The 27,645-nt window shown below is 39.9% G+C and overlaps 1 protein-coding gene across 4 annotated transcripts in view; it reads right to left on the bottom strand.

Annotated features, from left to right (window-relative positions):
- LOC119498151 (pituitary adenylate cyclase-activating polypeptide type I receptor-like) overlaps window positions 1–17,716 on the bottom strand; it is a 30,581-nt gene extending 12,865 nt beyond the window's left edge. For all 4 annotated transcript variants that reach the window (XM_037786703.1, XM_037786704.1, XM_037786706.1 and 1 more), the window contains exons 1-8: window positions 17,514–17,716; window positions 13,331–13,497; window positions 9,096–9,192; window positions 3,843–3,953; window positions 3,626–3,729; window positions 3,446–3,543; window positions 1,773–1,905; window positions 114–267 (exon numbers count right to left, since the gene is read on the bottom strand). In XM_037786703.1, the coding sequence (XP_037642631.1) occupies window positions 114–267; window positions 1,773–1,905; window positions 3,446–3,543; window positions 3,626–3,729; window positions 3,843–3,953; window positions 9,096–9,192; window positions 13,331–13,372 (739 nt within the window). In that variant the 5' untranslated portion in view covers window positions 13,373–13,497; window positions 17,514–17,716. The remainder of the gene's footprint in view (window positions 1–113; window positions 268–1,772; window positions 1,906–3,445; window positions 3,544–3,625; window positions 3,730–3,842; window positions 3,954–9,095; window positions 9,193–13,330; window positions 13,498–17,513) is intronic.
- Window positions 17,717–27,645: the final 9,929 nt, after the last annotated feature.

The raw sequence follows: 27,645 nt of genomic DNA, 5'->3' as shown, positions 1-27,645 counted from the left end.
GAACTTGTGGCATAAATGGCTGAATTTACAGTATGAACAGAAAGAGAAGTTGCTATTTTAAGTACTTTAAGTACTTTAAGTACTTTGCTTACTTTCCCATGACAACTACTCACCCCATCCGACAATGGTGTACCAGTAGAAGTAGCGTCTCTCAGGAAAGAAAGTCTCCACCAGCAGAGTGAAGAGATACAGACCTTCAATGAACAGCCAGAAGTAGTTGGACATGACACAGTAATGGAAGAAGATCATCACTGCTTTACACGCCACCTGCACGGAGGAAACACAAGGGGAGGTAGAGCAAAGGCAGAGGGAAATGTGTTTTATTAGTGATTTTACATCTGATGTTGGACGATCCTGTTAGGGGGTTTGGCTTTCTTATCATCTCACTTAGAAGCAAGTGCAACAATATCATGAACAAGTAGCTAAAACATATTAAAGGTACCATCAGCCATTTGCATGACCTTCAAAATTGTAGGTGTATATGCTCTTGATGCAGGAAGAATTGCCAGAACACACGCTGAAGAAGGGCATCTTGCCCGAATTGGAGTGCTTTCCTAGTTTCCTTTTTATATTATCTACATTAAGGATCCATCAACTGTCTTATTTTTAAATTGCTGAGCGTGTTGAACCTTCATTTATTACTTGATGTATGTGAGAAATAAGCTTTCTTGGTTGTTTTATCCTCAGTAAAAAGATTTTGCTGCAGCTTCAAAATGTACAATCGCATGTTTAATGACCAGCCTTTCTTTTAAAAGCTCAAGGCGATAAATGTCAGAGTGACAAACGTCCTCATTCCTGTAAATCACAGTGTAAACAGAGATCGTTGTCACAAGGGTGACGATGTCGCAACACACTGCATAACGCCGCAATTAACCCTCAAAATGTAGCATTCAGCAACTATGTGTGGATTAAAAATGTTTTCACCGCCAGGTCAGGTGGCCTGTAATCTAATGACATCATGTTAATGAAAGAGTCCACATTCTGAGTGGGGTCAACCAATTACAGCACGGTACCACGATGCCATGATGGTGACCTGTGATCGCCATAGCGACAACGACAAAGCGGCGGGTTTGAAAAAGTAACGATTGATATGTTAATGAGCCTCTAGTAGAAGATTTCCACTGGCCTTGCTGAAGCCATTAGTGTACCTAATTAGGTTTATTTATCATGCCTGCTTAACAACGCCGAACAGTGTGTTGTTACCAGACAAAGGCTAAGAGCTTGTTCTGCATTTGTAATCAGGGAGTATTAGGCATCTAATAGCGTGTTTGCTTTTTGTACAAAAATTTGCATGTGATTGAAGTTCCTTCAAAGGTGCGTATCAAACAGGAAAGACTGGAGGAGGAGTGTTTCGAACTCTCTGTCTATAAACCTCTCGCTGTATCTCAAACAGAACACACTTGATCACATTTTACACGCATGCTTTCCTTTATTAAATGAGTGGCTGCACTTCGATGAAATCCTTTAATTATTCTCTCTGGAACCGATTAACCAACAGTCTTGAAAACATTTTGCTACTGCCAATACTCTTATACTGACTCCAAACCTGCCAGCAATCCGAGTAGGGATCATTTAGAATAATAAATGACTCATTTTGCAATTATCTGCTTCTTTGAATTAATGGAATAATTAGCCTTGTGAATTGAAAATTCATTTTTTTCATTAATAACCAAACAAGCAGTCGTGGTTGTTTTCTTTCCTGTTGATAAGTAATTTATCAGCCACAGATAATGTGTGTATGACCACACAGTATATATGATGTGGTTACTGACTGTGTGTACGAAGCAGTGGTCGCTGTCCTCCTGAGCGTACAGCACGCCGTCCTTGATGAAGACTGAGATGGCTCTCAGGATGAAGGACACAAACAGGTTCATGTGGATGAAGTTCCTGGTGCAGTGGAGCTTCCTGGAGAGAAGACAGAGGAGTGGAAATATATCATATCTTATCTTGTTTTCACTCTTAAAAGCTTCTCAAAGCAAACTGATTAATGCAGCTGGATTTTATTGATTAATGACCAGATGTTTTTGTATTTAACCCTGTACGCTCGGCTGTTTTGGCTTGATTTTCACTCCCATCATTTACAGGCTTAGTCACAAAAACGCAAAATCTTACAAACTATATTTGTCTTATTACTGGTCAAAATATCTCATAACACTTGATATAAGACACAATAACCTAACATTTCAGTGAGATATAGGGACTTGTTTTTAGACAATGTATGTTGAATATTTTTAATGTATAATAATAATAATAATAATAATAATAATAATATAAAAGAATACATATTTTTAAGTGAGTCAGTACAGGTTTATTATGACACAACATTTCCTAATATTAGTGAAATATACCTCAAAATGAGTTTTCCCAGCTAATTTCAAGATCTCTTTTTATCTTGAAAGTCCTTAATATTCCATCTTATTTCAAGAAATCTTTTCACTTGTTCCATTGGCAGATTTATTTTTTTACTTATTACAAGCAAAACACTTTGTATTCATGGCCTTTTTTCCAGTACTCTGCCATATATTAGCATTTTCTGAATACGTCAGGCTACTCACTGGTACTGTACATAGACCAGGGCAGTTTACATGAAAAACAATTAACACTCTACTTCAAGTCCCCCATTTAGCATTTATAATCAGTGCATAACATCAATAAATGGTTTAAAAAACACTATAATTTAATTGTAAGCAGTTATGTATTATTATTACAACTGTGTTTCACTACATTCATCATTATTAGTTAATACACCGGCCCCGACTTACATTAATAAATACTTATATCCACTAACAACTACATTATAGTATGTTAAAAAACATTTATTGATTGTTTATCTACTGACTATAAATGCTAAATAGAGGGATTTTTCAACACACAGCAAACATTTATGTGTATATGAATAGAACAAAATGCCAGAAGGGCTGCAAACAACTTATTGAGTTTTCTCATCATTGCTTAGTCTGCTGGTTTATTTTCTTGATTAATTGATTAATTGTTTGTTTTAGGAAATGTGAGAAAAGAAAAAGAAAAAGGGCCATCAAAAGTTACACTTTGAAATTGCTTATTTTGTCTATCACATAAGATGGAGAGATGCAATAAATCGATACAATTGAGAAGCTGGATTGTTTGGCATTTTTGCTTGAAAAATGACAATTAATCAATATTAAAAAAACAACATTAATTTTTTTGTCGATTGACTAATGAGCATATAGTAATTATTTTTGATGCCGTGACTTTAAGAAAAAAAAAGTGAATATAAAAAAAAAGCTAATTTTAATGAATTTTGTCACTCCTACTGTTTTTCTTTCTTATATTCCTTTTGGGCTAAATTTGACATTTTTAGGATTCAAATGGTCAAAGAAAATTCAGAGAACAAGCATAAATGAAACCTATTTTCATTTAATTTACCAAACTCAACAAACTAGAGATCTAACTTTGTGCCGCTCACCTGAACCTGCAGAGAATGACCATAGCGGTAGTCAGAGACACCAGCGACGTGCTGTAGCCGACTGTGTACAGGGCCTTGACTGAGGCGTAGAACATGTCCTGATGTTGGAGACAGAGGGTTAGTCACGTGTGTCTGTGATAAATGTAACATGAAACTTAGACGAGGTTAAAGAGGTCGTACAGGTTTAGCGGTGTTGTTGTCATAGAAGAAGCAGACTTCCACATAGTGAGGGAAAGGTTCAGACCAGCCTTCCTCGGTGCAGTTACGACTGACCCTCCCCATCTCTGGAAATAAAAAAACATGCCTTGGGCTGAACTGAACTGAAGGGAATTAATATTTAAATACAAATTACATCACATCAAATGAGAGACACAACTGATCTCCTCGTTCTTCTCACCGTCCTCAGGGTCCATGAAGTCGTGGAAGAGCTCTGGACAGTTGACCACCACAACTTCACCAATGTTGGCACCCTGCCAGCAGGTCAGGTTATCCCACATCCACGGACACGCTGAGGAGACAAGAGAAACACACCGAGGTCAGTATAAAGCTCCTGTCAGCATTTCTGTTATAAAAGTGACAAAATGATACTGACACTAATTGAATTGAATTGAATTGAACTGAATTAATTTGAATTTAAGGTAATTGAACTGCGTGGTATTAGAGTTTAATTTCCAAAGATATTGAGCATTTTCATGACACCCACATGGACAAAACTAATTGTATTACCTCTCTTAGGTAATAAGATTAGGCAGCCTGTGATGAAGCCTGAGAAACAAAACCCAGAGCAAAAAAAAGCTCATTTAGCTCATGGTTCTGATAGTAATATTTGAAGTTGACTCAGATGAGGGTATAGGGGCCCGTCCTGTCTTGTAATACTACTTGTTCCTCAAGAGTCGATAGTGAGTCACTGTAGCGTCCAGTCTGCCCTCAGTCCAACATGAGAGGACGAAGAAGTAGAGCTGTCGAAGGCACATGTCCGTGTACGTTTTGATAGTTTGGATTAAATGGACAATCTATCAAAGCATACACGGACCGCACGGCCCTCTGTTAGTGGCACAGTAAACACAAAAACGGCATACGTAAACTATAGACCGACGCCACACGTGAAGATTATAAGATAGCAGTGTTATTTTGACCAGCCTGAAGCGTAAATTTAGATTTTATGGACCCCCTATTTCATCGGAGCCGGGGGCCAGGCTTTACACATTGCACCTTTAACTGAAATGTTAGACTGAAATTCATGTTATCACACATACATACAAAACTGTTAAAGTTGTTTTCACGTAAGGAAGAAGGGACGAGTTCAAGGCAAATGTCCTTGTTATGTACAGCAACTAACAATGATCAGCTCCTCGTCTCCATATTACTGAGCAGCATGCTGTTAGTGTTTTTAGCAGACTGTTTAACCTCCTTGTTACTAATTAAATTTCACCACTAACACGGCTTCCAACAGCATATCACCTCTAGCACTCGAAAGGCGGCACATCAATTAGTACATGATGTTGATAATCATGGTGAGGTTAAATGGCAGAGCATTGTAAGAGATGTAATTCAGAGAGAAGGGTGAGCGTTTATGCAAGCGTTGGAATGAGAAGTCAACATGAATTAGCTGTGAATGGTTGAGTGTTACTACTGGTTTACTTTAGCTGAACTTTAGATCTTTACACAGTTTAAACCTATAACTAAAACTAATGCAGTTAATACAACAGTCTGCAATAAATTCTACCTTCATGAAGGTCGTAATGTTCAGTTTTTGTGTTTGGAGAGGTTCAACTTTATGATCATTTTGGAAACTGCAGTTGGTGGAGCCGTTGGATTATGTATCAATGAGTAAAACAGTTTCAATGTAAAACATTATAACCTTCATGAAGGTACGATTTGTTGCAAGGCTAATGTGTTAGACTGCATTAGGTTTAGCTTCAGGCGTACTTAAATTGGCAACTAAAGGTGTAGGATTCAAAGTACTCAAATGCACTTTTGCACGTTTTCTTTTTATTGTCAATCTCATCTGATACTATCCGAGCTGAATGTGATAGTCTCCACCATAGACTGTATATAAAGATGGACGACGCGTCTCCACTTCCTCCCTCTGTACAAAAGTGAAGCCAAAATATCCCAAATACGGAAGCTGCCATCTTGAGATTTTGACGTCATTTGGTGCCAGAGTTTGCGCAGTAGTGATCCGGAGGCTGGAGCCGTGGTATCGATGTCCCGCCCACACACCCGCCTGAGCCAATCACGAGACGAGTACAGCCGCAGCTTGCTAGCGTGAGCCACCTAGCTGCTACGTTAGCATCATAGTAGCTGTTTGGCTAAAAAGACACAACAGAACTACATTTATGATTAAATCAACACATGTTCTATCACACGGACTTGTGACGGTTAAGGAAAGTTAAAGTTACATCTCTCTCATACAATTCCCGAGCCTCCGGTTCCACGACTGCTTCACTCTGTGAAGCTGTCAATCTTGAAATCTGACCCCCTTTTTATAGCATCAAATAAATAATTAAAACCAAACTTATCAGACAAATGAACACTTGAACATACATCAGCGTGACAAGAACTACCTAAAATGACAGAAACCATCTTTGGGAAAAACTTAGTTGACATGTATACTTGACTTTTTAGTTTGGCTCATGTTCCATCCGCTAACATGGAGGGGGCTGGATTTATGACCTATACTGCAGCCAGCCACCAGGGGGCGATCAAGATGTTTTGGGTTCACTATAGGGCTGCTGTCATGCCATCCATCTTTATATATGTCAATGGTCAACCATCTGGTATCGAAAATATGCTGCAACTAAATCTTCAATAACCAATTTCCATCTATTTTTTTGTTTCGATTTCCTTCTAGTTATCTGCCTCAATCGTTACCCGACTCATGCTCAGTTCTCACATCCTGTGTTTTCCGTACTGCCTCTTACAGCTTTGATTTGTCTGTGACGTCTCTCTTTCTCTCTTTCTGCTTCCTTGATGTCCTTTATCTTGAGGACCTCCCCATCCCTCCCCTCTCTCTTTCTCCATCTCTCCAGGTTTACCATTTGTGTATGCCCGGGTGGTTTTATAGTGCTGCAGAGGCCGGCACAAGTCTGATTGTATGTGTGTTCACTCGCATGCATTTTGAGGGTGTTTTTGAGTAATGGCTGCATCTGTGTGTTTGTGTTCCTGGATACACATGTGCATGTGGGTATGTGTGTGTGTGTGTGTGTGTGTGTATTTGCAGACCTTTCTCTATATTCTGCTTGGCTCTCTAATCTGTTTTGGTTCTGTCTGGTGAGCCGGACACGAAGCCAATTACCTTTTAAAGGGCAAATCGGAGCCAAATGAGCCGCACAGAGCTACACAGGTAACCGGCTTAATAAAGTACTCTGTCTGCATCACTGGCTATCTCACACAAGATCCTACGCTGAATCTTTACCGGGCTGCAGAGATACAGCATGGTATCCACACACATAGTACACATGCATATGGTGTAGAGTACACAAACACATACAGACATTTTTTTCTCATTAAAGCCGATCTTATCGGACGACTGAACGAGATTTGTTTTTGTGTTCTGAGTCATAAGGTGCAACAGTGGTAGAATACCTACCAGAGCTGATTTCTTCATTCATTCATAATTTTTTTATTAAAATTTAAACACTGGGCTGAAAGGAAAGACATGTCACGAAGCTCCTGGAAAGATCTGCATGTGGATGCGATCCATTTGCTTTTACGAGAATCTTACAAATGCTAAAAAAAGAAAAGAAAAATTAAGAGCTGCAACTTTTTTCATTGCTCTCTCTGCTGATTATTTTCTTGATTAATTGTAAATAGTGAAAAATGCCCATCACAACTTCCTAAATGCTGAGGCCAAGCATCAAATGTCTTGTTTTGTCTGACAGTAAATTCTAAATAATACAAAACAGGGAAAAGCCGCAAATCCTCACACTGGAGAAGCTGGAACCAGAGAATGTTTTTTGTTTTTTTTATTGAAAAATTACTCACCATTAATCGATTATCAAAATAGCTTTCAAGTTTCTGAATCGATTAACTGACTAGTCGTTTCTAAATTTAAACCACTCTAAAGGGTTTTTAAGTGTCCTATTGGGTGACAGTCATTCATTCATTCTCATTTAGGTTTAGAGAAACTGTTGACTAAAGATGATTTAGTTCTGAGATAATAAACACTGTGCAGTAGCCATTTTACATTCATTTTGCACTGTGCTAAATTCAGCTGGATGGTGATTACAGCACCAGACAGCAAATCATTATGTAGCAATTTCACATGGCCTGCAGACTAATCTGAGGCCAGAGTGCCTCAATTAAAAATATAATAACAAATAAATCATGAAATATGCTTTTAGAAGTGGATCTTGATAAATCAGGAAAAAAAACATCTGACCAGGCTAAAAACAGACCTCCAGCTACAGTATCTCTTTTTCTTTTCTCTTATTTATTATTTCCCTGTCCTCATTTGTCTTTTTCCTCATTTTTTATTTATTTTTTTTTTACTTTTTTTTTCAAGCCCCAAGTCTGATTTCTGCAAAGCAGGCGGTTTTATTTCCTCACCAACGATTTGCTGTCAGCAGAAACACAGAACGGTTCCTTTTAAAGGGACAAGAGGAAACAGGGATTGGTGAAAGGGTCGAGGCAGGCCAAAACACGTGTGACTATACGGTCTGAAAATGGTACAAAAACAAACTGCAGAAGTTGCAGAGGAATAAGGGAATAAAATAACATCTAAACCATAAATAGAAGTGTGAACTTACTTATGCACATGAGTTCTGTGTAAATGAATCCTGTTCTCTAACCTTCCTCAGGGCATGAGACGATATAAAAAAGATTTAAATACACAAAAAAACGTAGATGAAAACACATTAAAAGAGCACATGCAGTTAGCTGTGTAGCACACAGGAAGACTGCAGGCTCGACCTTTAAGATCGACAGATGAAAAACGAGCTGAATTTACAGCTCCTCTCCTCTTCTAACTTGTTATCATACACTCTAAATCTTTTATGCTTCATGTTTTTTTCAAGCAGCCCCGTGGCTGTCGGTGAAGCCATGAGTCACGGTGCAGTCTGGGAGATGCAGTCTGTTGGGCAACTTTGGCGCAGCGGGAGGGCTGCAGCAGTTGCTAATAAAAACCACGATCCGTAGCCAAGAAAATAATTGCTTCCAGGAATCACACACCGAGTTTACTGTGTTTTTGGAAAAGGGACACGAGAAATGTGAAAGCAGCTCAGCGTGACATTACAGGCAGACATTTGGTTTGTGAACTGTACATCACCGGATGGTCGCCTGTCCTGTATAGCGGCCTGTCAAGGTGATGTATTTGTAATCTGAACATGGTAGAAAACTGCACTCATCTTTCATCCTTACATGTTCCTCTGTGACCTTTTCAAACTCTGATTGGATAAACAGAAAAATGACTGATCGTTGAGTAGAAAAACAAAGACAGTTTTTTTTTTTTTTCCGCTCCTGGAGAGTTAGATTTTTAGGAGATGCATGACTTTCATCAGCCGCTCTGGGCTTTCTCAGCAACCCAAGACGTAAACAATTTAATCGCAGCAGCGGAGGCATGAAAACCTGCGATTCATGCCAAACATATGCACACAGAAGGATGCGAGAACAGGCACACATGCTTACTCAGGGACACATCCTCTCTTACCTAATTCAAGGTCATCGCTGGGATTGTGCAGAATGATACTCTCCATGCATTTCTCATGTTCACGCTTGATTATACAGTGCTCGGACTCTGAGGCCACCTGGAGAGAATAAACAAAAAACACACACAGTGTCACAATAAATATCGACTATACTGACACACTGCACCATTGACAATGGTGTTAAAAGCCCTAAAAAACAGTTTTTCGCTCTTGCCAAGAGGTATGACACAAACACAGTAATATCTGAAAAAGTTAAAATTGTACTTTTATATGACATTAAAGCTGCAGTTGGTAATTTTGAGCAAAAAAAATATTTTTATAAAACTGTCACCATATCCTGACAGTAGTGCATAAAACAGATAATCTGTGGAAACAATCATGTTCCTCTGTATCCTCCTAGTTCTCTTAATGACATTTGTAAGATTTCAACATGCCCGAAGGAAAACAACCAATTAGAGCCGAGCGGTCTCTAACACAGCTGTCAATCACTGCTCTTGTGCTCGTGAACTCTGATCAAACGGTCAAACTGGGCAGCGCTGATCAAATATGAATCAATATTGTTACAGTAATGCCTATTTGTCTCCTTAAATGTTTTCAGAAACATCTTGTAGTGTACTGTTTAGCTGTAAAATGAGAAAGTTTCCTCCGGCCGGTGGGGGTGTGTTATAATATATAAATGTGCTGCACCTGAGTGGGCAAAAAAATGATATTAATTGTTTTACTATCTGTTGATATATGTGAAATATTTGTCAAAGCATTTATGAGAAGCCTGTCTAACACCAAAATCCCTCTCTTTTCTCTTCCTTCAAAGTGTTTTGATGACTCATCCTGCACTATAGTAGCTACTTGGAGTGATATCATGGGTCTGTGTTCTTAAACAAACTTTTAATTCTATCTTTGTTGTTCATTGCCTCCTGATATTAACAAGCCACTGGATGACGGAGTTGTAAGTGGAGGCTCCAAATAGTGGTTCTCCAGAGATTTGCTAAATCACATCCACTTCTGAGCGATCAAATCAAATCCCTGCGCAATTTGATCCAATCCCTCTTTAACTTGTATCCCGCCCCCGTATTCTGCTTCACTTCGAAGGTGTAGTGAGAGAAACGATTTACCCAGAGGTAGCAGAGTTACTGCATGTCTGTCAACTTCTCTATAACTCTTCCTCTTGCTTTTTTAAAGCCAATCTCTGTTTTGCACCTTAGCGTTCATGCATCCCCCTCCCTCACCTCTCACAGTGAACTGATAGGTGTAATATGTCCCAGCCCTCTGAGCCATGGCTGACTCATCACTCTCTCTCTCTGCCCTCCAATATGAATTCACTCCAGGCCTCGCTGCCTAGATAAGATAGGGCATCAACCGACTGTGAAGATGTCCTAGGATTCACTTCCTTTCTTCATCGCGCTGCACGTGGGCAGAATTTCCAAATGCAGCAGGAATTATGTGAGACATCATCAGAGCCATCTTTTATCTAGATTCTGGTTCGATTCCATTTCCAGACAACACTTGTCAGATACTGGACGCTGGACAGAGACGGTCTCTGCCTCACAACGCCGGCTAAACAAAAACAAACACAAAAAAGATCTCGCCCACTTTTTCATGTTGTCAATAGTGTTTGATATTATTTAATGAAACTGGCATTGCTTGAAAGAAAAACCTCTTTGTACCCGTAGCAGGCATCCATGTTGCTAAGCAGCAGGTAACCAGCTAGGAGCCAATACATATTGTAGGCAAGGCTTCCCAGAAATGAGAAATAATTGGATGCAGATGAATAATATCTGTTTGGCATGAGTGCAGACAGGCCTGTAAGATGACAATATTAAATGTATTCTGCATGAATTTATTTATATAGGATCCTGGATAACAGATTATGTATGTTATTTTAGTTATGTGACTATTTTGTTTTTATTTTCCTATAATTACATTTCATGTTTACTGTTGTTGTTCTATGCTGATCTGATGGAACAGAAACGTCTGCATTTACACTTCTACCACACACACACACACACACACACACAGAGAGAGAGACACTCACTTGGACACATTCCTGAAGAGTGAGCCGCTGTAGCTGCTGCTGACGTTTGCACTTCTATGTAGGGGTTATGTGCAGGACTATTTTTGAAGCTCCAGGAAGTTATTGCTCCCAACCGAGAAATGATCAACCCGCACACAACCCCCTCGTACAACAGACAATTCTCATTTTTACACTTTTTGCTCAGAGACATAATGTTTTAATTAGTGAGCCTTACATGTAACCTGACCTGCCGCAAGGGTTTGTTACACAGACCCGTCTGAGAAGCCGTCCTTGGAAATTGTTTGGAAAAGGGCAGGCACGTTCAAAAAAATACTATGCAGGTGATTGGATGAACCATCTGTCAATCAAACTCTTGCCGAATACCAGTGGGGAGAAGAGAGAAAACATCTTTTCAATCGAGAAAATCCTTCAATGTTGTTCTTTGCTCTTCTATCAATGAAGAAATACTCTCCAGTTCTGATATAACTGATGCTGTTGCAGCTATGCTAACCTCTTCAGGAGCCGCCATTGTTGTTTAGAACGAACAGTCGCCACTCTGCATCGCCTCAAACACACCTAAACCACACCCGTAGCTGCCAGTAGCTCCTCACTGATTGGTCCGTGATCTGGCTTGCCGGACACAAAGGCATTACTTGAAGCCTGACAAGATGGATTGTCGTGTTATATGTGATCCCGTAATTCTTCCAGCCGCTGCGCAAGTTAACCTTACAAATGCTAGTAGGCAGATTTTTGCAATCGTTGGACTGAGCCATTCGTGCTCTTTCATCCTGTTTCCAGTCTTTAAGCAAAGCTAGGCTAACTGTCTGCTGGCTGTAGCTTCATATTTAACAAACAGATTTGAGTGTTGTATCAATCTTCTAATCTAACGCTCCTATAAGTTTTAACCCTCCTGTTGTCTTCGGGTCAAATTGACCCGAAGACAACAGGAGGGTTAAACAGGCCAACTGATGATAATGAACAAGGCTATTATTTGACAATAATGTTTTCTTGTCTGGCTATTATTAATAATATGAGCATACTTTTGTTAATTTTTCATGACCTAATGTTGAATTTCTGTGGATTTAAAGGTGCAATCTTTAGTAAATCACTAGTTTGAAACTAGCTAATTTAAATTAGAAAGAATTTTACACACTTAATTGGATTTACCAAGAGCTGGTGCAAACCGATCCAGGTTAACCGAGGACTGCTAAAACAGGCACTATGACAACATTGCATAGAGGACAGATCAATTCATTTTTTTTTTAAAGTGTGCTTTCTCTATGTGTGCTTTTCCACTGAACAGATGTCTGTCCAGATAAACCGTCCATTTGGTAGCAGCAGAGCCACGTTTCTCTCCCTGAGGCCATTTCCAAGGGCCAGATAAGTCAGTAGCTCCCACAGCATCCCATCAGCACAGATAATAAAACTCCAATTTGACGTCGCAGACCACTGGCCCACCGTACAGACCCGTTTGACACACAATGAGTACATCACAACAGACGTATCTGCCACATCAGCCGCTGAAGGTCAGCCTGAGACAGCGCTGTGCAAAGATGTCAGCTGGAGGAACCCGTCACACATGTTTGGGGGCAGTGTTAACTTAAAGGTTAGAAAAGATGTTTGTGACTGCAAGGTCACATTGTGAATTCATTTTAGTCTCCCTGGTAACCATCATTAGACTGGTACTAGTACATTTATTTCCACATAGACCAAAAACAATGTGTGTATCTGTGTAGCTTCACCAGGGAAACTGCTGCTGTGCCGCATCAGTGTGCTGGATATAATTCCTCCCACACATCTTGCACAACTCTTCCATTTTTTCCAGTTTTCTTTCAATGAGACCGCTAATAAAAGTGAGTCACAGCAGATGGATATGCAGCTCTCTCTGGTCAGCCGGGCCATCTGTTATTGTTCTAACAGGCGGCCAGTCGTCTTAGCACAGAGCTGATCCAGGACCTGTAACGTATGCTGATGTGCTGATGCGGCATATGGTGATTTCCACGCTTTCAGCGCCTGTCACTAACACACACCAGCGAGAGTGTGCATATGAAAATAAATCATATCTGAAGCTGAGTAGGAGTGGGCCGATGATGGAGACATGTGGACACACTCACTCCCTTCTACATGGATATGGTTACACATTCCTGTATGATCCTAAACACCCCCACACACACACCTACACATGTGCACAGTACATAGATACACACACACACACAAACTACTCACCAGGGGCAGCAGAAAGATTGCAGTCAGCAGGTAGCCTCTCATTGTGTCCTGTGAAGAGCTTGTATCCAAAAGGCTCCACAATATGTGTGTGTGTCTGGGTGTGTGTGTTCACAGGGATGCACTGAAATTGCTCCCCTCAGCGTCACCACACTTCAGCATCAAGGGCTCTGAAATACAACACAGAGGAAAAATGTTCTGTAAGAAAAGAAACAACAACAACAACGTAACACGAGAGCACCGTCACCGTGTTAGGCAACTGCATCACTCTATTATTTTGTTCTATTAGCGAGAGACATAGTAAGAAAAGCAATAGGTCGTGATATATGATATATAACATTTTGAAATGTTTTACTATCAATTGATATGTCCATATGATTTGGAAACTTGAGCATTGAATAATTGTAGCAGTTCAAATCTTTCAGTTTTTGACATGCTAGTTGCAAAGTGTTTTTCTTTAAACAATATCCTCAATGTTACTTAACATAGAAACACAGAGCTCTCCCAGATAATGTCACAATCCTACAGCTTTATGTCATAACAATGTTTTGTAATACTTTCACCTTTGTTTCTGAGAAACTGTGTTTTGTCCATAGTTATGGCATGGCAACACATTTTCACTCCCAACTCGTCAAATACCGCTGTTTGGTCAGTGCCCCTCGGCATCGGAAAACTGACGCACGGGGTACCCCTCTTGAAAGGGACGCAGTGTCAATATACGCCCCTTACATGCATAGTGTCCTTTCAAAATAAAATTCTGTTTTCACAGGAAGTTAAGTTTAGGCAACACAACCACTTAGGTAGGGTTAGGAAACGGTCGTGGTTGACGCTGACTCCACTGACTAGTGACTCACGGGGTTGATGATACTAAACGACATCAGTCACGAGTCATGTGACTAAAGACTGACGTGACAAAATAAGTCAACATTGCTTTTACTTTCACACGGAACACAAACACCGGTCTCCTGGTTGAAAGTCTTGTGTGTGTTTGACCCATCCACCAGACCTCCCACCCGCCCTAGCGGACTCTCTATTAATAGTAAGTCACTTGCTCCGACCGTGGAATAACGCCGCGAGTGGATTTACATTGGAGTTAGTTGAAAGCCTAGTGGTCACATACTGTTGCTAAAGGGTGCCTCCCTGCATCGTTTTCCAATGCCGAGGGGCAATTACCAAATGGCGGTATTTGACGAGTTGGGAGTGAAAATGGATTGGCCATGGAGTCGGCTCAAACTACTTCAGTACCCATGAGCCTCAGCTGCCGTTGCTATGGAAAAGAAGCCAGTCACAGACGTGAATCAGAGCGTTAGCGAATTCAAAATGCCTTGTCTGTTCAGTTGAGAACAAATCACAATGCCACAGTTGCTGAATTCATCCAAAATTGACCCCGAATTTAAAACTGAATTCATTTAAACTGAAGGTTGTAAAAATCTGTTTTCTTTAGCTTCCACTTGCAGTTAGAAGCACACATGACTACATTTCGAGCTCTGTGATTGGATGTTTCTTGCAGAAATGCACCTCAGGAGTTGTAGCAAACTGATAGTTAGACGTTTTTATCTACACAGGCTTGTAACTTCACCTTTTTCTAAAAGAAGTAGATATTTTTAGCCACAGTTATTAATCTTTTGTACTGGTGAGTGTGTACAAGAAAAATTAATGAGACTTTTACTCCTGGAAACCACAGACGCCTAAAATCGTTTAGTCTGTGGAACAAGACAATTTGTTGACTTATTAACCTGTAACTTTATATTTTGTCATAGGTCACTACTGGAATTTCCCAAATTTCCCAGTTCAACTGGTAAAACTGGTGAAATAGAAGCCACAGTCTATTGAAAAAACTGGGTCTGAAACAATAAGTTGATTAATTAATTAGTCTACTTACAGAATAATTAATCAGCAACTGTTTTGATACTCGAATAATCATTTAAGTAATTGTAATGATCTGCTGCTTTTTATTGTCTTATGTGATAGTAAAATGAGAATATTGAGGTATGGGGGTGTTACATAGACAAAATAAGCAATTTGATGACATTAAGTTGAGAAACAATTGATTAATCAAGAAAATAATCAGAAGATTAAATGATAATGAAAACTGTTGTTAGTTGCAGCCCTAAAACAAATAGTTTTACTGCCTTATCTTCAACTCTCAGACACATAAACAATCCTTCTTCAGTGGGCATGCATCACTTCATATCCTATCCCAACAGAATCCTGCTCTCATAAAAACCCCCTCGATCAAATCACAGAGGAAGCGTTTGTTGTTTTTCACTGAGGTGATATACGACCACAGAAGATGTGTCATCACCTGCACTCTAAATTAAAGCAGCATGTTGAAACAAAAGCATGGATTTATGAAGGACAAGTTGATTACCGAAGGCAAGAAATTTGGAAGGATCACATAAATTTACTTTAAGATAATAAAATTGATATAAAAAAAAACAACCTGCATCCCCACCCCCTTTCCTTTTAGGTCTTACTCATCCACACAGCTTCATGAAAACACAATGATTCACTGCAAACACAAAGAACACTGGCCAGCACCAGCAGAGACACATAACACACACACACACACACACACACACACACACACATCTAAGCTAGCTAAGCTAATTCATGCACACACACAGACAAATTCCTCTCTGTGTCCCTTCCCTCTAGTACCAAATCCAATTACCTCTAAAGCATCTCTCGGATGCTCTATCAAGTAATAGGACAGACCGTGCTCAGAGGAAAAATCCGGAGATATAGAGGAGGGATAACATGTGTCAAATAGGGCTGGAATCAAACTGTCGAGATACACGTTTTTAAATAGAAAAACACACCATCAGACAGACAGAAGGACAGAGAGAGGAACCTGTCAGACATGGTATCAATTAGCTCCATCTCTTTAACCCCAAATCTCACAGCAGCCATGTTGCTGGAGGCTCCAAAAGAAGTAAAAAAAAAAAAAAAAGTCCTTGGTATTTAGAAGAAATCAATATAAGGCTTGTGTATTGAGGAATCGCTGGTGCAGGAAGCAACAGAAGGGGCTCAACCATCGAAACTATCCTGAGGGCAAGAAAGCAGGAGAGTCTTTGCTTCGCTCAGCACTGAATACATGTGTAGCAGAAAGCATTAAAGTGATGGGAATTTAGAGGAAAATTCAAATGGTGTTCAGTCTGAAAATGGAGGAAGTGGAGCACCAAATGTGTTTTTTACAGAATGCACTGATTGCCTTGTTTATTTTACCCAGTAATACAACACACATGGTATAACAGGAGGATTTCCAATCATAAATAATGGCTGAAGGCACTGAATGTGACTGTCAAGAAACATCCACAAACACACTCTAACCCTTGATGGGAAGATTGGGATCCACATCAACTCAAATTAGCACAGGGATCTTGTGTAAGTGTATGTGTGTGTGCAGATGCAGAGAAATAAAAGAGAAATCCTTAATGATTTATCTCTATTGAAAGTTTTTTTTTTTTTAAAGATCTGTCTCCACACATCAGCCTCCTCCTCATCATGTGTGCTGAATTCCTCTGAACATCGTGGTGCATTAATAATTCATTCTCAGTTTACAACGACCCCAGTTAGACAAGAGAACGAGTCCAATTAACCCAAATGCAAGTCTGTTAATGCCTGTAAAGGGGGATTGCATGTCTGTCAGTGTGTGCAATCACCCATCCATTGAAAATCATTAGTTCTTCTTGGCAGCTTTTTGTTAATACGTTCAGTTAATGTTCCTGTGCCATGATCATACATACAGGCCATAATATAGGCTTCATGACAGGAATAACAGCATATCTCTACTGCAAAATGATTCTTATTGAAATTACAGCTGGTTTGTGGGAGAAAAATGCAACAGTCTTAATTACAATCAATCAGTGACAAATGGGTTTCTCCCTTGATGATGCATAATCAATAAGCTAATGTTGCCCCAGCCTTTTTTTCCCCGCAGTTGTAAACGTTTAATTCATCAATGCATGTGGGTGACCTTCGCTTTGCACATGGAAAACATCAGCATCTACCTACTTAAAAACTCTCACTCGAAATCCAGCTTGCTCTCCTGTCATTTCAAAATAATTGTTTCAATATATTTTCAACATATAGCGAATGGGGTTCCAGTGAAAGCCTTCTTTAATTGCAGCCAAATCTGTGAGTAAAAGCGCGCAGCTTGGAAAAACAAGTCGAAGGAACTTACCGATGCGTAATTTTCAGAGGCGCAAAATCTCTACACATGGAGCCATCGGTATTCACGGACTCCCGCCGTGTTTTGGCTGTGAATTGTTTCCTAGAATCTCTTGTTTTACTCGTCCAGAAAAAGAAAAAACGACAGGTGCTGCTGCTGTTGTTGTTGCTGCTGCTGAAGCTGCTGCAGGAGACACTCACTGCTGCTGCTGCTGCTGCTGCGGCACCACGACGATGTGGAGGAAGAGGAGGAGGAGGAGGAGGATGGAGGAGGAGGGAGGAGGAGGTTCCTTCGGGATTCGCACCTCGTCAGACACAGAGACAACAAAGTGAGACAACAGTTTAGTCTACAAATGCAGCTGGAGGAGGAGGAGGAAGAGGAAGAGGAAGAGGAGATGTTTTAAAACCAAGTCTCAACTCTGGGATGTTGAGCTTAAAGGGGAAAATCATCATCGTCTACATGTCTTTGCGTTGCATGCGTGGGACTTAAAATAAACTATTCATACAACTCTCTTGACGTTTTTTGCTTCTGCACAAGGTCCGGTTCCCTGCTGGGGCAGATTTGTGAGGCACTGAGTTTCGCTCCCGTGATGTGCATGACTCACATCTCTAAGATTTAACATCTGAAATTCCCGCATGTGTTCCACAGTAATCCCCCCCCAAAAAATGCTGGTTAGTCAAGCTGCACTGTGCCCTTTTTAGTTCAAAAAAGCAGCGATGTGTTCCCATGAAATTGATTAGAAGTGGTTGTGTGGCCTCTGGCTATCCTGTTTGCTTTCAGCACCACGGACAGCGACCATGCCTCAGGGCATGGATGGACTTAACGCAAAAGTCCTTTAGAACATTTTATCTGCAAATAAAAAAACAACAGTCTATGAATACTAAGAGCTGCTTTAATTGAATCTCAATAGGACTGATCCATGCTGGGCCCCTGGACCAGAGTCTAGGTATGGAGGGACTGTTAACATTTCTTGTTTGAAAGTCAGTCAAACAACTACAGAGATATGAAAAACAACCACTGAGATGCAAAATGACCACAAACTGATTCAAAACAACCACAAAGAGAAACGAAACAACCACAAAGAGAAACAAAACAACCACAGCGATGCAAAACAACCACAAAGAGATGCAAAACAACCACAAAGAGATGCAAAACAACCACAAACAGGCCAAAAACAACTACAAAGGTGCAAAACAACTACAACGATGCAAAACAACCACAAACAGGCCAAAAACAACTACAAAGATGCAAAACAACCACAAACAGGCCAAAAACAACTACAAAGGTGCAAAACAACTACAACGATGCAAAACAACCACAAACAGACCAAAAACAACCACAATGATGCAAAACAACCACAAAGAGAAACAAAAAAAAACACAACGATGCAAAACAACCACAAACAGGCCAAAAACAACTACAAAGATGCAAAACAACTACAACGATGCAAAACAACCACAAACAGACCAAAAACAACCACAATGATGCAAAACAACCACAAAGAGAAACAAAAAAAAAAACACAACGATGCAAAACAACCACAAACAGACCAAAAAACAACTACAAAGATGCAAAACAACCACAAACAGACCAAAAAACAACTAAAAAGATGCAAAACAACCACAAACAGACCAAAAAACAACTAAAAAGATGCGAAACAACCACAAAGAGAAAGCAAAAAAACACAACGATGAAAAAAAAACACAACTATGCAAAACAACCACAACAATCTAAAAAAAACACAACGATGCAAAAAAACCCACAACGATGCAAAACAACCACAAACAGGCCAAAAACAACTACAAAGATGCAAAACAACTACAACGATGCAAAACAACCACAAACAGACCAAAAACAACCACAATGATGCAAAACAACCACAAACTGATGTAAAACAACCACAGATATGCACAGAACAACCACAAACAGAAAAAACAACTACAAAGAGACAACCATAAAGAAATGCAAAATGACCAAACCGACTTAAAACCACAAAGATGTCTGTAGTCATTCTGTGTCTGTTTCAGTCTGGGCATCTTGCCCAAGAGAGGTGAGAGGTCTTTTACATGTCTGTGTCCAGCGGCCTGTTGTATCATAATCTCTCCATGGCTGTAGACTATTTGGAGTTACTTCATATTAGAATATTTAAAGATGTTTATGTGGCATTACTTTATTACACTAAATAAACAATTGATAAGGTACAGCTTATTCCTGCTAACAACCAGGACTTTAAATGTGAGTCTTAACACATTTTTATTAATTTTCCAAATGTACCCCCTTCTTTAAAACTGTGTTCCAGTCTGCCCCCTCTCATTCAGCTTCTAAACCCGCCCCTGGATCCAGCCTAGACAATTTCCAGTGGCAGCTATATGCAGGATAGTGTTTTGAGTGCAGGGTGATTGATCACCCAGCTGAGGCCTTTTGATGGGTTGGCCATAAATCAATGAGGCATAAAGAGTATTAAACCCTGCCATGATGTGGATATTCTCAGAGAACAAAACAGAAAACAGGAAAGGCCACAATAACTGACTTGAAGACACTCGCCTTATCAAAATGTTGAAAAAAAAGAGAGAAAAAAATCCATGAAAATGCCTGATTGGACGAAGTGTAGTGACGCATGTCTCCTGCTGTTCCTGGAACATTTTAACACTGTTACTGGCCTCAAGGACATCAATGGAAATGCTCCCATTGAGAGAAATTCAGAAATGCTCTGCTATTCATCAATCTGAGAGCTATTTCTGTAGCATAATAGCAGGTTAGACAATGATTTGAGCCTTGTTTCCATGGAAAACACTCAGCTGCATCTTCCAGTGGCTTTGAGTGTTTCTGTATGAACTTCAGACAAGGCAGCAAGGCAAAGACAGTTGTGATCATTAGAGATGTGTGTGAGCAGAATAGAAACAGAGACAGACAAACACAATTTAAAAACAAAAAACACATTTTTGTCTAGATTTGGATTTTGTTTTTCTGAAATATCTCCACAGACAGTGTCTTCATTCTGGTCACAGCATAAAATAATCAATTTAAGGTTTCAGGCATTTACTCAAGGACACAATGACATTAATGGTGAATACCATGATTGAAATGTCTTTCAGTGTCAAGGGTCAAACCAGCAACCTTCTGGCTATTAAATGGCCTCTTGACCCCGAGGACAGAATATAATAGATGGTTATTTCAAATATTTAAATGAGAACTTTCAATGGAGCTGGCTTAGTCTAGTGGGATGTTGTTGGGTAGAGGAGGATTGTTGATTTTTTATATTGGACTAATTAACTGGATACCACGTTATTTTGTTTGGTTCACATTGTAACCTTGGCAGTACAACACATTTTACCTTTGTGGACTCATTTGTACCAGGCTGCAAACACGGTCATTTCTGCTGTAAAGTTGGGCATTTTATCACGGGGGTCTATAGGGATTAATCAGTGGGCTAGCTTCGGGTCTGAGAAGTGAAGCCAATGCTGAAGTGCCTTAAACCTGCATTCTTTCTAACAGCCAGCAGGGGGCGACTCCTCTGGTTGCAAAAAAAGAAGTCTGATTGTATAGAAGTCTATGAGGAAATGAGCCTACTTCTCACTTGATTTATTACCTCAGTAAACATTGTAAACATGAGATTATGGTCTCAATCGCTAGTTTCAAGTCTTCTTCAATACAGCATGATGTTCATTTAGTAAATTATGGTCCCATTTAGAGTCAAATAGACCATAAAGCTTTAGGACGGGTCGCTACCACGGCGTTGTCCGGGCTGAGAGTTGTCAGTGTTTTATGTTTTAGAACTTAAACCCTTTCTCAGTGTGTTTTCAGTTCATGAAAGTTAATTGTAACATTTTGGTTGCCTTAAAATGTCTTATTCAGCGTTCGTTAGTAATTAGCTCCACCCTCTCGTGTCACTTCTGGTTGGAAAAAGCCAAGATGGCGACGGACAAAATGCTGAACTCGAGGCTTCAAAACGGTCAGTCCACAAACCAATAGGTGACATCACGGTGACTATGTCCACTTCTTATATACCGCCTGTGGGATTGATTCGCTTTTGGAGCCGGCCTCAAGTGGCCATTCGAGGAACTGCAGCTTTTGGCACTTCCACATTGGCTTCACTTTTCAGCCCCAGAGGTTTGAAGCCCAAAAAGTTTCAGATATGGTCATATTAAATGCTAAATATATGTCAAACAACTAATATACTGGCATGTCCAGCTGTCCTACTGTTTAAATAATTAAGATGCACTTAAATTATCATAAGAGATGATCGGTTGTTTTCCCCCCTGCCTGCAAAACAGAGCTCATGGTTGTTGCTCCCAAGGCCCTGCGCCGGAGGGTTGAAGATATACATCTGGACGTCGACAGCTGTTCTTTCTCCCCATCCTCGGAAGTCCGCAACCTGGGTGTCATCCTGGACCCGACTCTCTCATTCCAATCGCACATCAAGTTCATCACCAAGTCCGCTTTCTTCCACCTAAGAAACATATCTCGACTCCGGCAATCACTCTCTGACTCCGTGGCAGAAACCCCCATCCATGCCTCGCGTCCTTGGGTTTCTTGAAAGGCGCTATATAAATCCAAATTATTATTATTATTATTATTATTATTATTATTATTATTCCCTTGACTTGTTGGCTCCCAGTGTTACATGATGCAAACCACTAGTGTTAGTATTAAACTGTACACAGATAATGAACCTGTTTTTTTTATGTTCTGTGCAGTTATGCAATAGATTTGAGAAGATGCCCTCGAACAGATGAAAAGAGTTTGTTTCCTGTTTGTTGCTTCATTGATATAACTCTCTTGTTTATGCTTCATTGCGCCGCCACTCAATGAGGCTCTCCACAGGACGTATCTCACTCTCTCTGTCTGTCTCTCTTTTTCCATCACGCACCAATCACACCGTCGGATTGCCATGGCGACTCATCTTCGACAGAATGTGGGAGGGAAGCATCGAGTGGTTGAGTGCAGAGCCCACCTACCCGCCTCATCTCAGAGAGGACTCTGTCGGGAACCAGGCAAGACCTCATCCTAACCCCCATCCTCTCTTCATTCTCCTCCCACATATCTGTCTCCCACTGAGTGTCCCACTTAGGTGATTAATCAGTCGGCTATGCACATGGGAAAAGGCAGGATTATGTCAGCAAGAGATACCAAAACAGTTGAGTTACATGGGACAATTCAAAACCAGTTTTGACCTTTTGCAATGGACAAAAAGTTAACTGGTTATCAGTTACCAAAAATGGCCTGTAGATATATTGTTGCATCAAGTTTAAAAATCAAGAGGGTAGATGGTTTCACCTATTCCAAATCTTAATCCTTTTTTAATTTTTTTTTTTTTTAAAAAAAGGTGCTCTATAAGATATCCTGAGCATTATTATAGCAGCAAACAACAATTTGCAGTGTAAAGATATAGAGGAGTAATGTCTACCTGAGCAGAGAATGAAGTCACTCTCCCTCTGTGTGCGTTGTAATCTGAGCATCTTCATGCTTTGTTTACGTAGCCGGTCCGGCCGCACATGCCTGTTAGTGAACCGTCTCAGCCAACCCTGATGAAGACCTGCAAAGGTTTATTTTAAAGGTACCTGTGGCGTTTTCGACCACTAGTAATATGGAGCAATATTCTCACGAGTGGCTTACAGTTTTTGTGGGTAATAAGATGAACATTCATCCCACTTGTTTCACGCTATTCTGCACAATGGTTGTTGGCAGCAATATGCAAAGAAATCAGGGCTGCCCAACATTTTTTGGGCTTCGATGAGAAATATTTGAAGGTATTCAAAGCTTCATGGCACAGGCTGACCTGTTCTTCTGTCTGTTTCATTCTCCCCTGTTTCAGTGCTGCTGCCGCACTACTGTACACACTTGCACCGCTACACATAACAAACAGTGATATCCGTCTGAGAATAACTAATAATAATTCATGTTGAATATGAATAATGAATAATGATGTGGGATTGTTTCTTATTTCATGGGCTATTTTGTGATTTATACTTTATTATCACATACTTTCATGCATCCGAATACTGATTTGGAGGCCGATTACCATGGCAATGGTCAAAGCTTCAAAGCTTTGAAGCATTCGGGTCAGCCCTAAAAGAAATGCACCGAGAAAGGCAGCAAAGACGAGGACATAAACCTAAAAGTAAACAATGCAGGATTTAAAATATGCTGAAATAATCAGCTCTGCAAATGTTTTATGTGAAAGGAAATGCATTCAACTTTCAACCTTTGGTGAGTGACGCTGAATGTTAACATAGACTTTGTTTGTTTACAAGAAAACCCCACAGGGCACATTTGAGTTACAAATTGCTCATGCTGCTATGTGTGAATTTAGCTTTTTCTTGTTTGAAGAAAAGGGCATTCTTTCAAGTAAAATGAATTGCCATATTGGCGTTAACCTCTGCAGTTTACTCTGCAGATGCTTTGTGGCTTGTAAACAACTGGCCTAACGTATAGCGATTGGATTTCTTGCAGCTGTGAGTGACGATACATACTTTATATCTGCATGCCGAGATTCATCTGTCCATCATTTTTGGTAAAAAAAATGTTCTCACTGCAGGACATCACTGCCATTATTTTGTGTCATTAGAAAAGGTGTTTTTAAATATTTAACGTCTTGCGTGTAGCATGTTAACATTAAAAAAAATCACTACCATCATTGATTTTGATAAATTAACATAATTACCACAAACAAAGAGATCACTGCCAAGACGATTGGCAGCTTCAACCGGCCTTACCGCTACATTTTGTGTGCTACCGGGTTAAGATTTCACAGGAGGTCGGTTGGATTGCTTTATGGCGCAAAAAAAAATGAAGGAGGAAGAGGAGGAGGGCTGCTGATCCTCCAGCACAGAAGGACCTAATGTTTTCTCGCAATGGCAGATGGTGAGATGAGCAAAAGGGCTGATGGAAAATTTTCAATTCTCAGTTACGAGCTCTCGCCCTCTTTCTTGCTCTTAAAAACGAATGCCTGTGGAGAAATGCCAGGCATTTGGAGGGATGCAGCATAGTTTGTGGGAAAATGTGTCTTTAATTTTATGATAGCATGGTCACACCAACCAACTAAATATCACTACCATGTGAGACGAGTTGAATATGATCTCATTAGGTCACTTGTTTTTTACACAATACATTGGGCAACAACTTTTTAAAAGCAAAATAGAACAATTTGTTCTTGCAAATACACTGGTGACTGGTGATACTAACTGAATTATTCTAGGACTCTTCAACTACAAGTTATTGACAGTAATTTGAGAATGATATATTGAGGGTAATATGTAACAAATAGAGACTTCCATGATGTTTAAAGGGTCTTTCAGAGGCTTTTTTTCTGAAGCCGTCAGTATCAGTATAGGGCCTGAACCTCCATTTTGTTCCTGACAAGTCTGTTCAAAAGCTTTTGATTGCCTTTAATGTGCGGCTGGAAGTGTGAATTGACTTCTCAGAGCATGCTGATATAATTACAGGTTGTCAGAGAAAAGAGAAAAGCAGCTCAACGAAATGTTCTGTAATGGATGACACATGTCGTCACGAGGTCCTTTCACCAGTGTGGGAGAGGAGAATGACAAATCACGCTTCAGACGACTCAGTAGGGGAGATTTTAGTACGTGTGAGAGAGTGTGTGTGTGTGTGTTTACTGTATTTATTGGTTACCATGTTCAGGCATCTAACCAACAGTGGTATAAACAGCAGATAAATGACAACCAACGTCTACTTGTCAGTTACAATTTGTGTAACAATACAAAGATATACAAATGGTCACTTACTGTAAAGAAACAGCTGAAACATTATGCATAGTATACAGGACTACAGCACCTTTGATCTGTGAACATAAACACTATTCCTCTTAGAAAGTAGTTCCCAACCTTTTTTATCTTGTGACCCCTTAAAACAAAGCAATGTCTACCTGTGAGCCCTTTTTTACTGGTTGCATTTGTCTACCGGTTGTAACCAGTTTTCCCATGTTTTAATAGTTTTTAAATGGCGTGAAATGCTTTAAATTATCCAGTAATTAAAAAGAAAAAGCAGTTGAGGAAAGTCTAAAAAAATAACATAATTTGATGTAGCAGAATTTTTTTTTTTTTCCCTTAATCTATTAATAATCTATAAATAATAAATTTGTGACCACTTGTGAGGGTCCCAATACACACTGGTAAAACTTTAAAGGTGTGGTAAAGGTGTGTAGGATTTGGTGGCATCTAGTGGTGTGGTTGCAGATTGCAACCAACTGAGTACCCCTCCGCTCACTCCTCCCTTTCCAAGATTGCGGTAACGTGAGCCGCTGAGTGCAAAACCGTGGTAATGGCGTTCGCCTCGCTCAGAGGCCATCCTTACCATAATAACAATACTTTAGGAGCAACGCAGGTCAGATGGCGACCGGTGGTGCCACGGTTTTGCATTCTGCAGCTCACGTTACCACGGTTTCACAAGCATGTCGGAGAACTACGGTAACGTAAAAATGTGAAAGGCTGTCTCTAGAGCCAGTGTTTGGTTTGTCCGTTCTGTAGAAACATGGCGGTGCAATGTGGCGGACTCTGTGAAGAGGACCCGCTCCCTATGTAGATATGAAGGGCTCATTGTAAGCTGATAAAAACACAACGATTCTTAGTTTGAGGTGATTATATACTAATGAAAACATTGTTATGAATACTATATTCATTTCTGAAAATAGACACTGAACCTTTAAAAATTACTTTGAGAGCAAAGGTTGTCAGCCTCTTCCATGCCTCAGTAACTTTCATTTTGGAAACAGGATCATTTTGGATCAGCTTTACACATTAATCTTTGTTAGAAAAGCTTTTATACATCTACTATGCAAACTCTTTCTTTTCTCAAGTTGATTGGAAACATTTTTCTGTGGCTTTTGCAAGCCAAACTACATAAACTGTAACATGCGGGACCAATTAGATCATGGTTCTGCTTCTCTTCACTGTTGTTATTGTAAACATTACGTGGACCATCAAAGAGATGAGTTGTGCTTGATTGTGTCTCTAATATTCCACAAAATACTGACATGGGAACACGCACATAGTTTTATATCATTGTTTTCTCTGTTGTGGTTTATGTGCAGGTTTTAGTGTTAAAAAGAGAAAAGGCAATGCATCCTATTTTCAGCAACAAAAAAGAGTCAAACTCAATAAGCAGCACATTGATATGTAAATGGTTGTAACACAGAGGATCAGAGCAATATTCAGCAGACACGAAAACCAGAAATGAAACCCTTTAGATAGCTCTAATTTCATATTCAGCGTGGCTCTGTTTATTTTAAAACAGTGTGACATTCACGTCTTTCTTTTATGTCTTTTATTTTCCTGGCAGGCAACAGAATTACAAACTCTTTCAAATGGTGTTTCACAGGTTGTGTCTAAACTTAATGGTTTGTTTGGAACATTGTGCATCTCCTGCACACATTAAGGTTAAGAAAGAGATAATTACGGGTAATTCCCACCTCCAGTCAGTGAATAATCTCCCTAAATGCACATTTTATCTAGATGACGCTCGCTGTGAGTAAATCTGATAGATTTTTCTGCTGCAATGTGTGTTAGGATTTCCCGTCTTTTTTTCCAGTGGTATAGGGTTGCACCTACAGTATAGGCATAGACGATGCTTTTTTCAGTTTCTTTTTATATTTTTGTCGAGATTTACTCTGCTGGTCATTCTAAACATTTACTCACAACATCCTCAAACTACCGTCAAACAGGTCTATGTATGAACAAAGATCACTATGCAGTTGCTCAGTTGATTAATGGTTGCCATGTTCTACATAGTAATCACTGTCATTCGGCTTTAGACAACTAATTATAAGGCAAGTGGAAGCCAGCTGTATGACCTCCGGGCTTTGTTCGAGCAGCTGGAGCTTTCAATACGCTACAATGACCATTTGGCCTATTTCTTATGACTGCGATCTCATGAATCTTCTGAGGCTACATCACAGAATTATTACTCAATGCTACTTGTTGGTGATCCCTGAGAGGACGCATCCTAATGACCTTGTTGATCCCCTGACTTTTTCTCTCTAACGCCACCATGACGTTCACATTGGTTTTGAGTAAAATATCTGAACTTTTCTTAACTATTAAATGGACCGCCACGGAATTCAGACAATCATATTCCCCCTCGGTATGAATTGTAACAACTTTGATGATCTCTTAACTTTTCATTCAGC

This window comes from Sebastes umbrosus, chromosome 12 (assembly GCF_015220745.1).
Source record: "Sebastes umbrosus isolate fSebUmb1 chromosome 12, fSebUmb1.pri, whole genome shotgun sequence".
Lineage (NCBI taxonomy): Eukaryota > Metazoa > Chordata > Actinopteri > Perciformes > Sebastidae > Sebastes > Sebastes umbrosus.
Note: the sequence above shows the minus strand (reverse complement) of the source record. Positions and strands in the feature narration are given on the sequence as shown.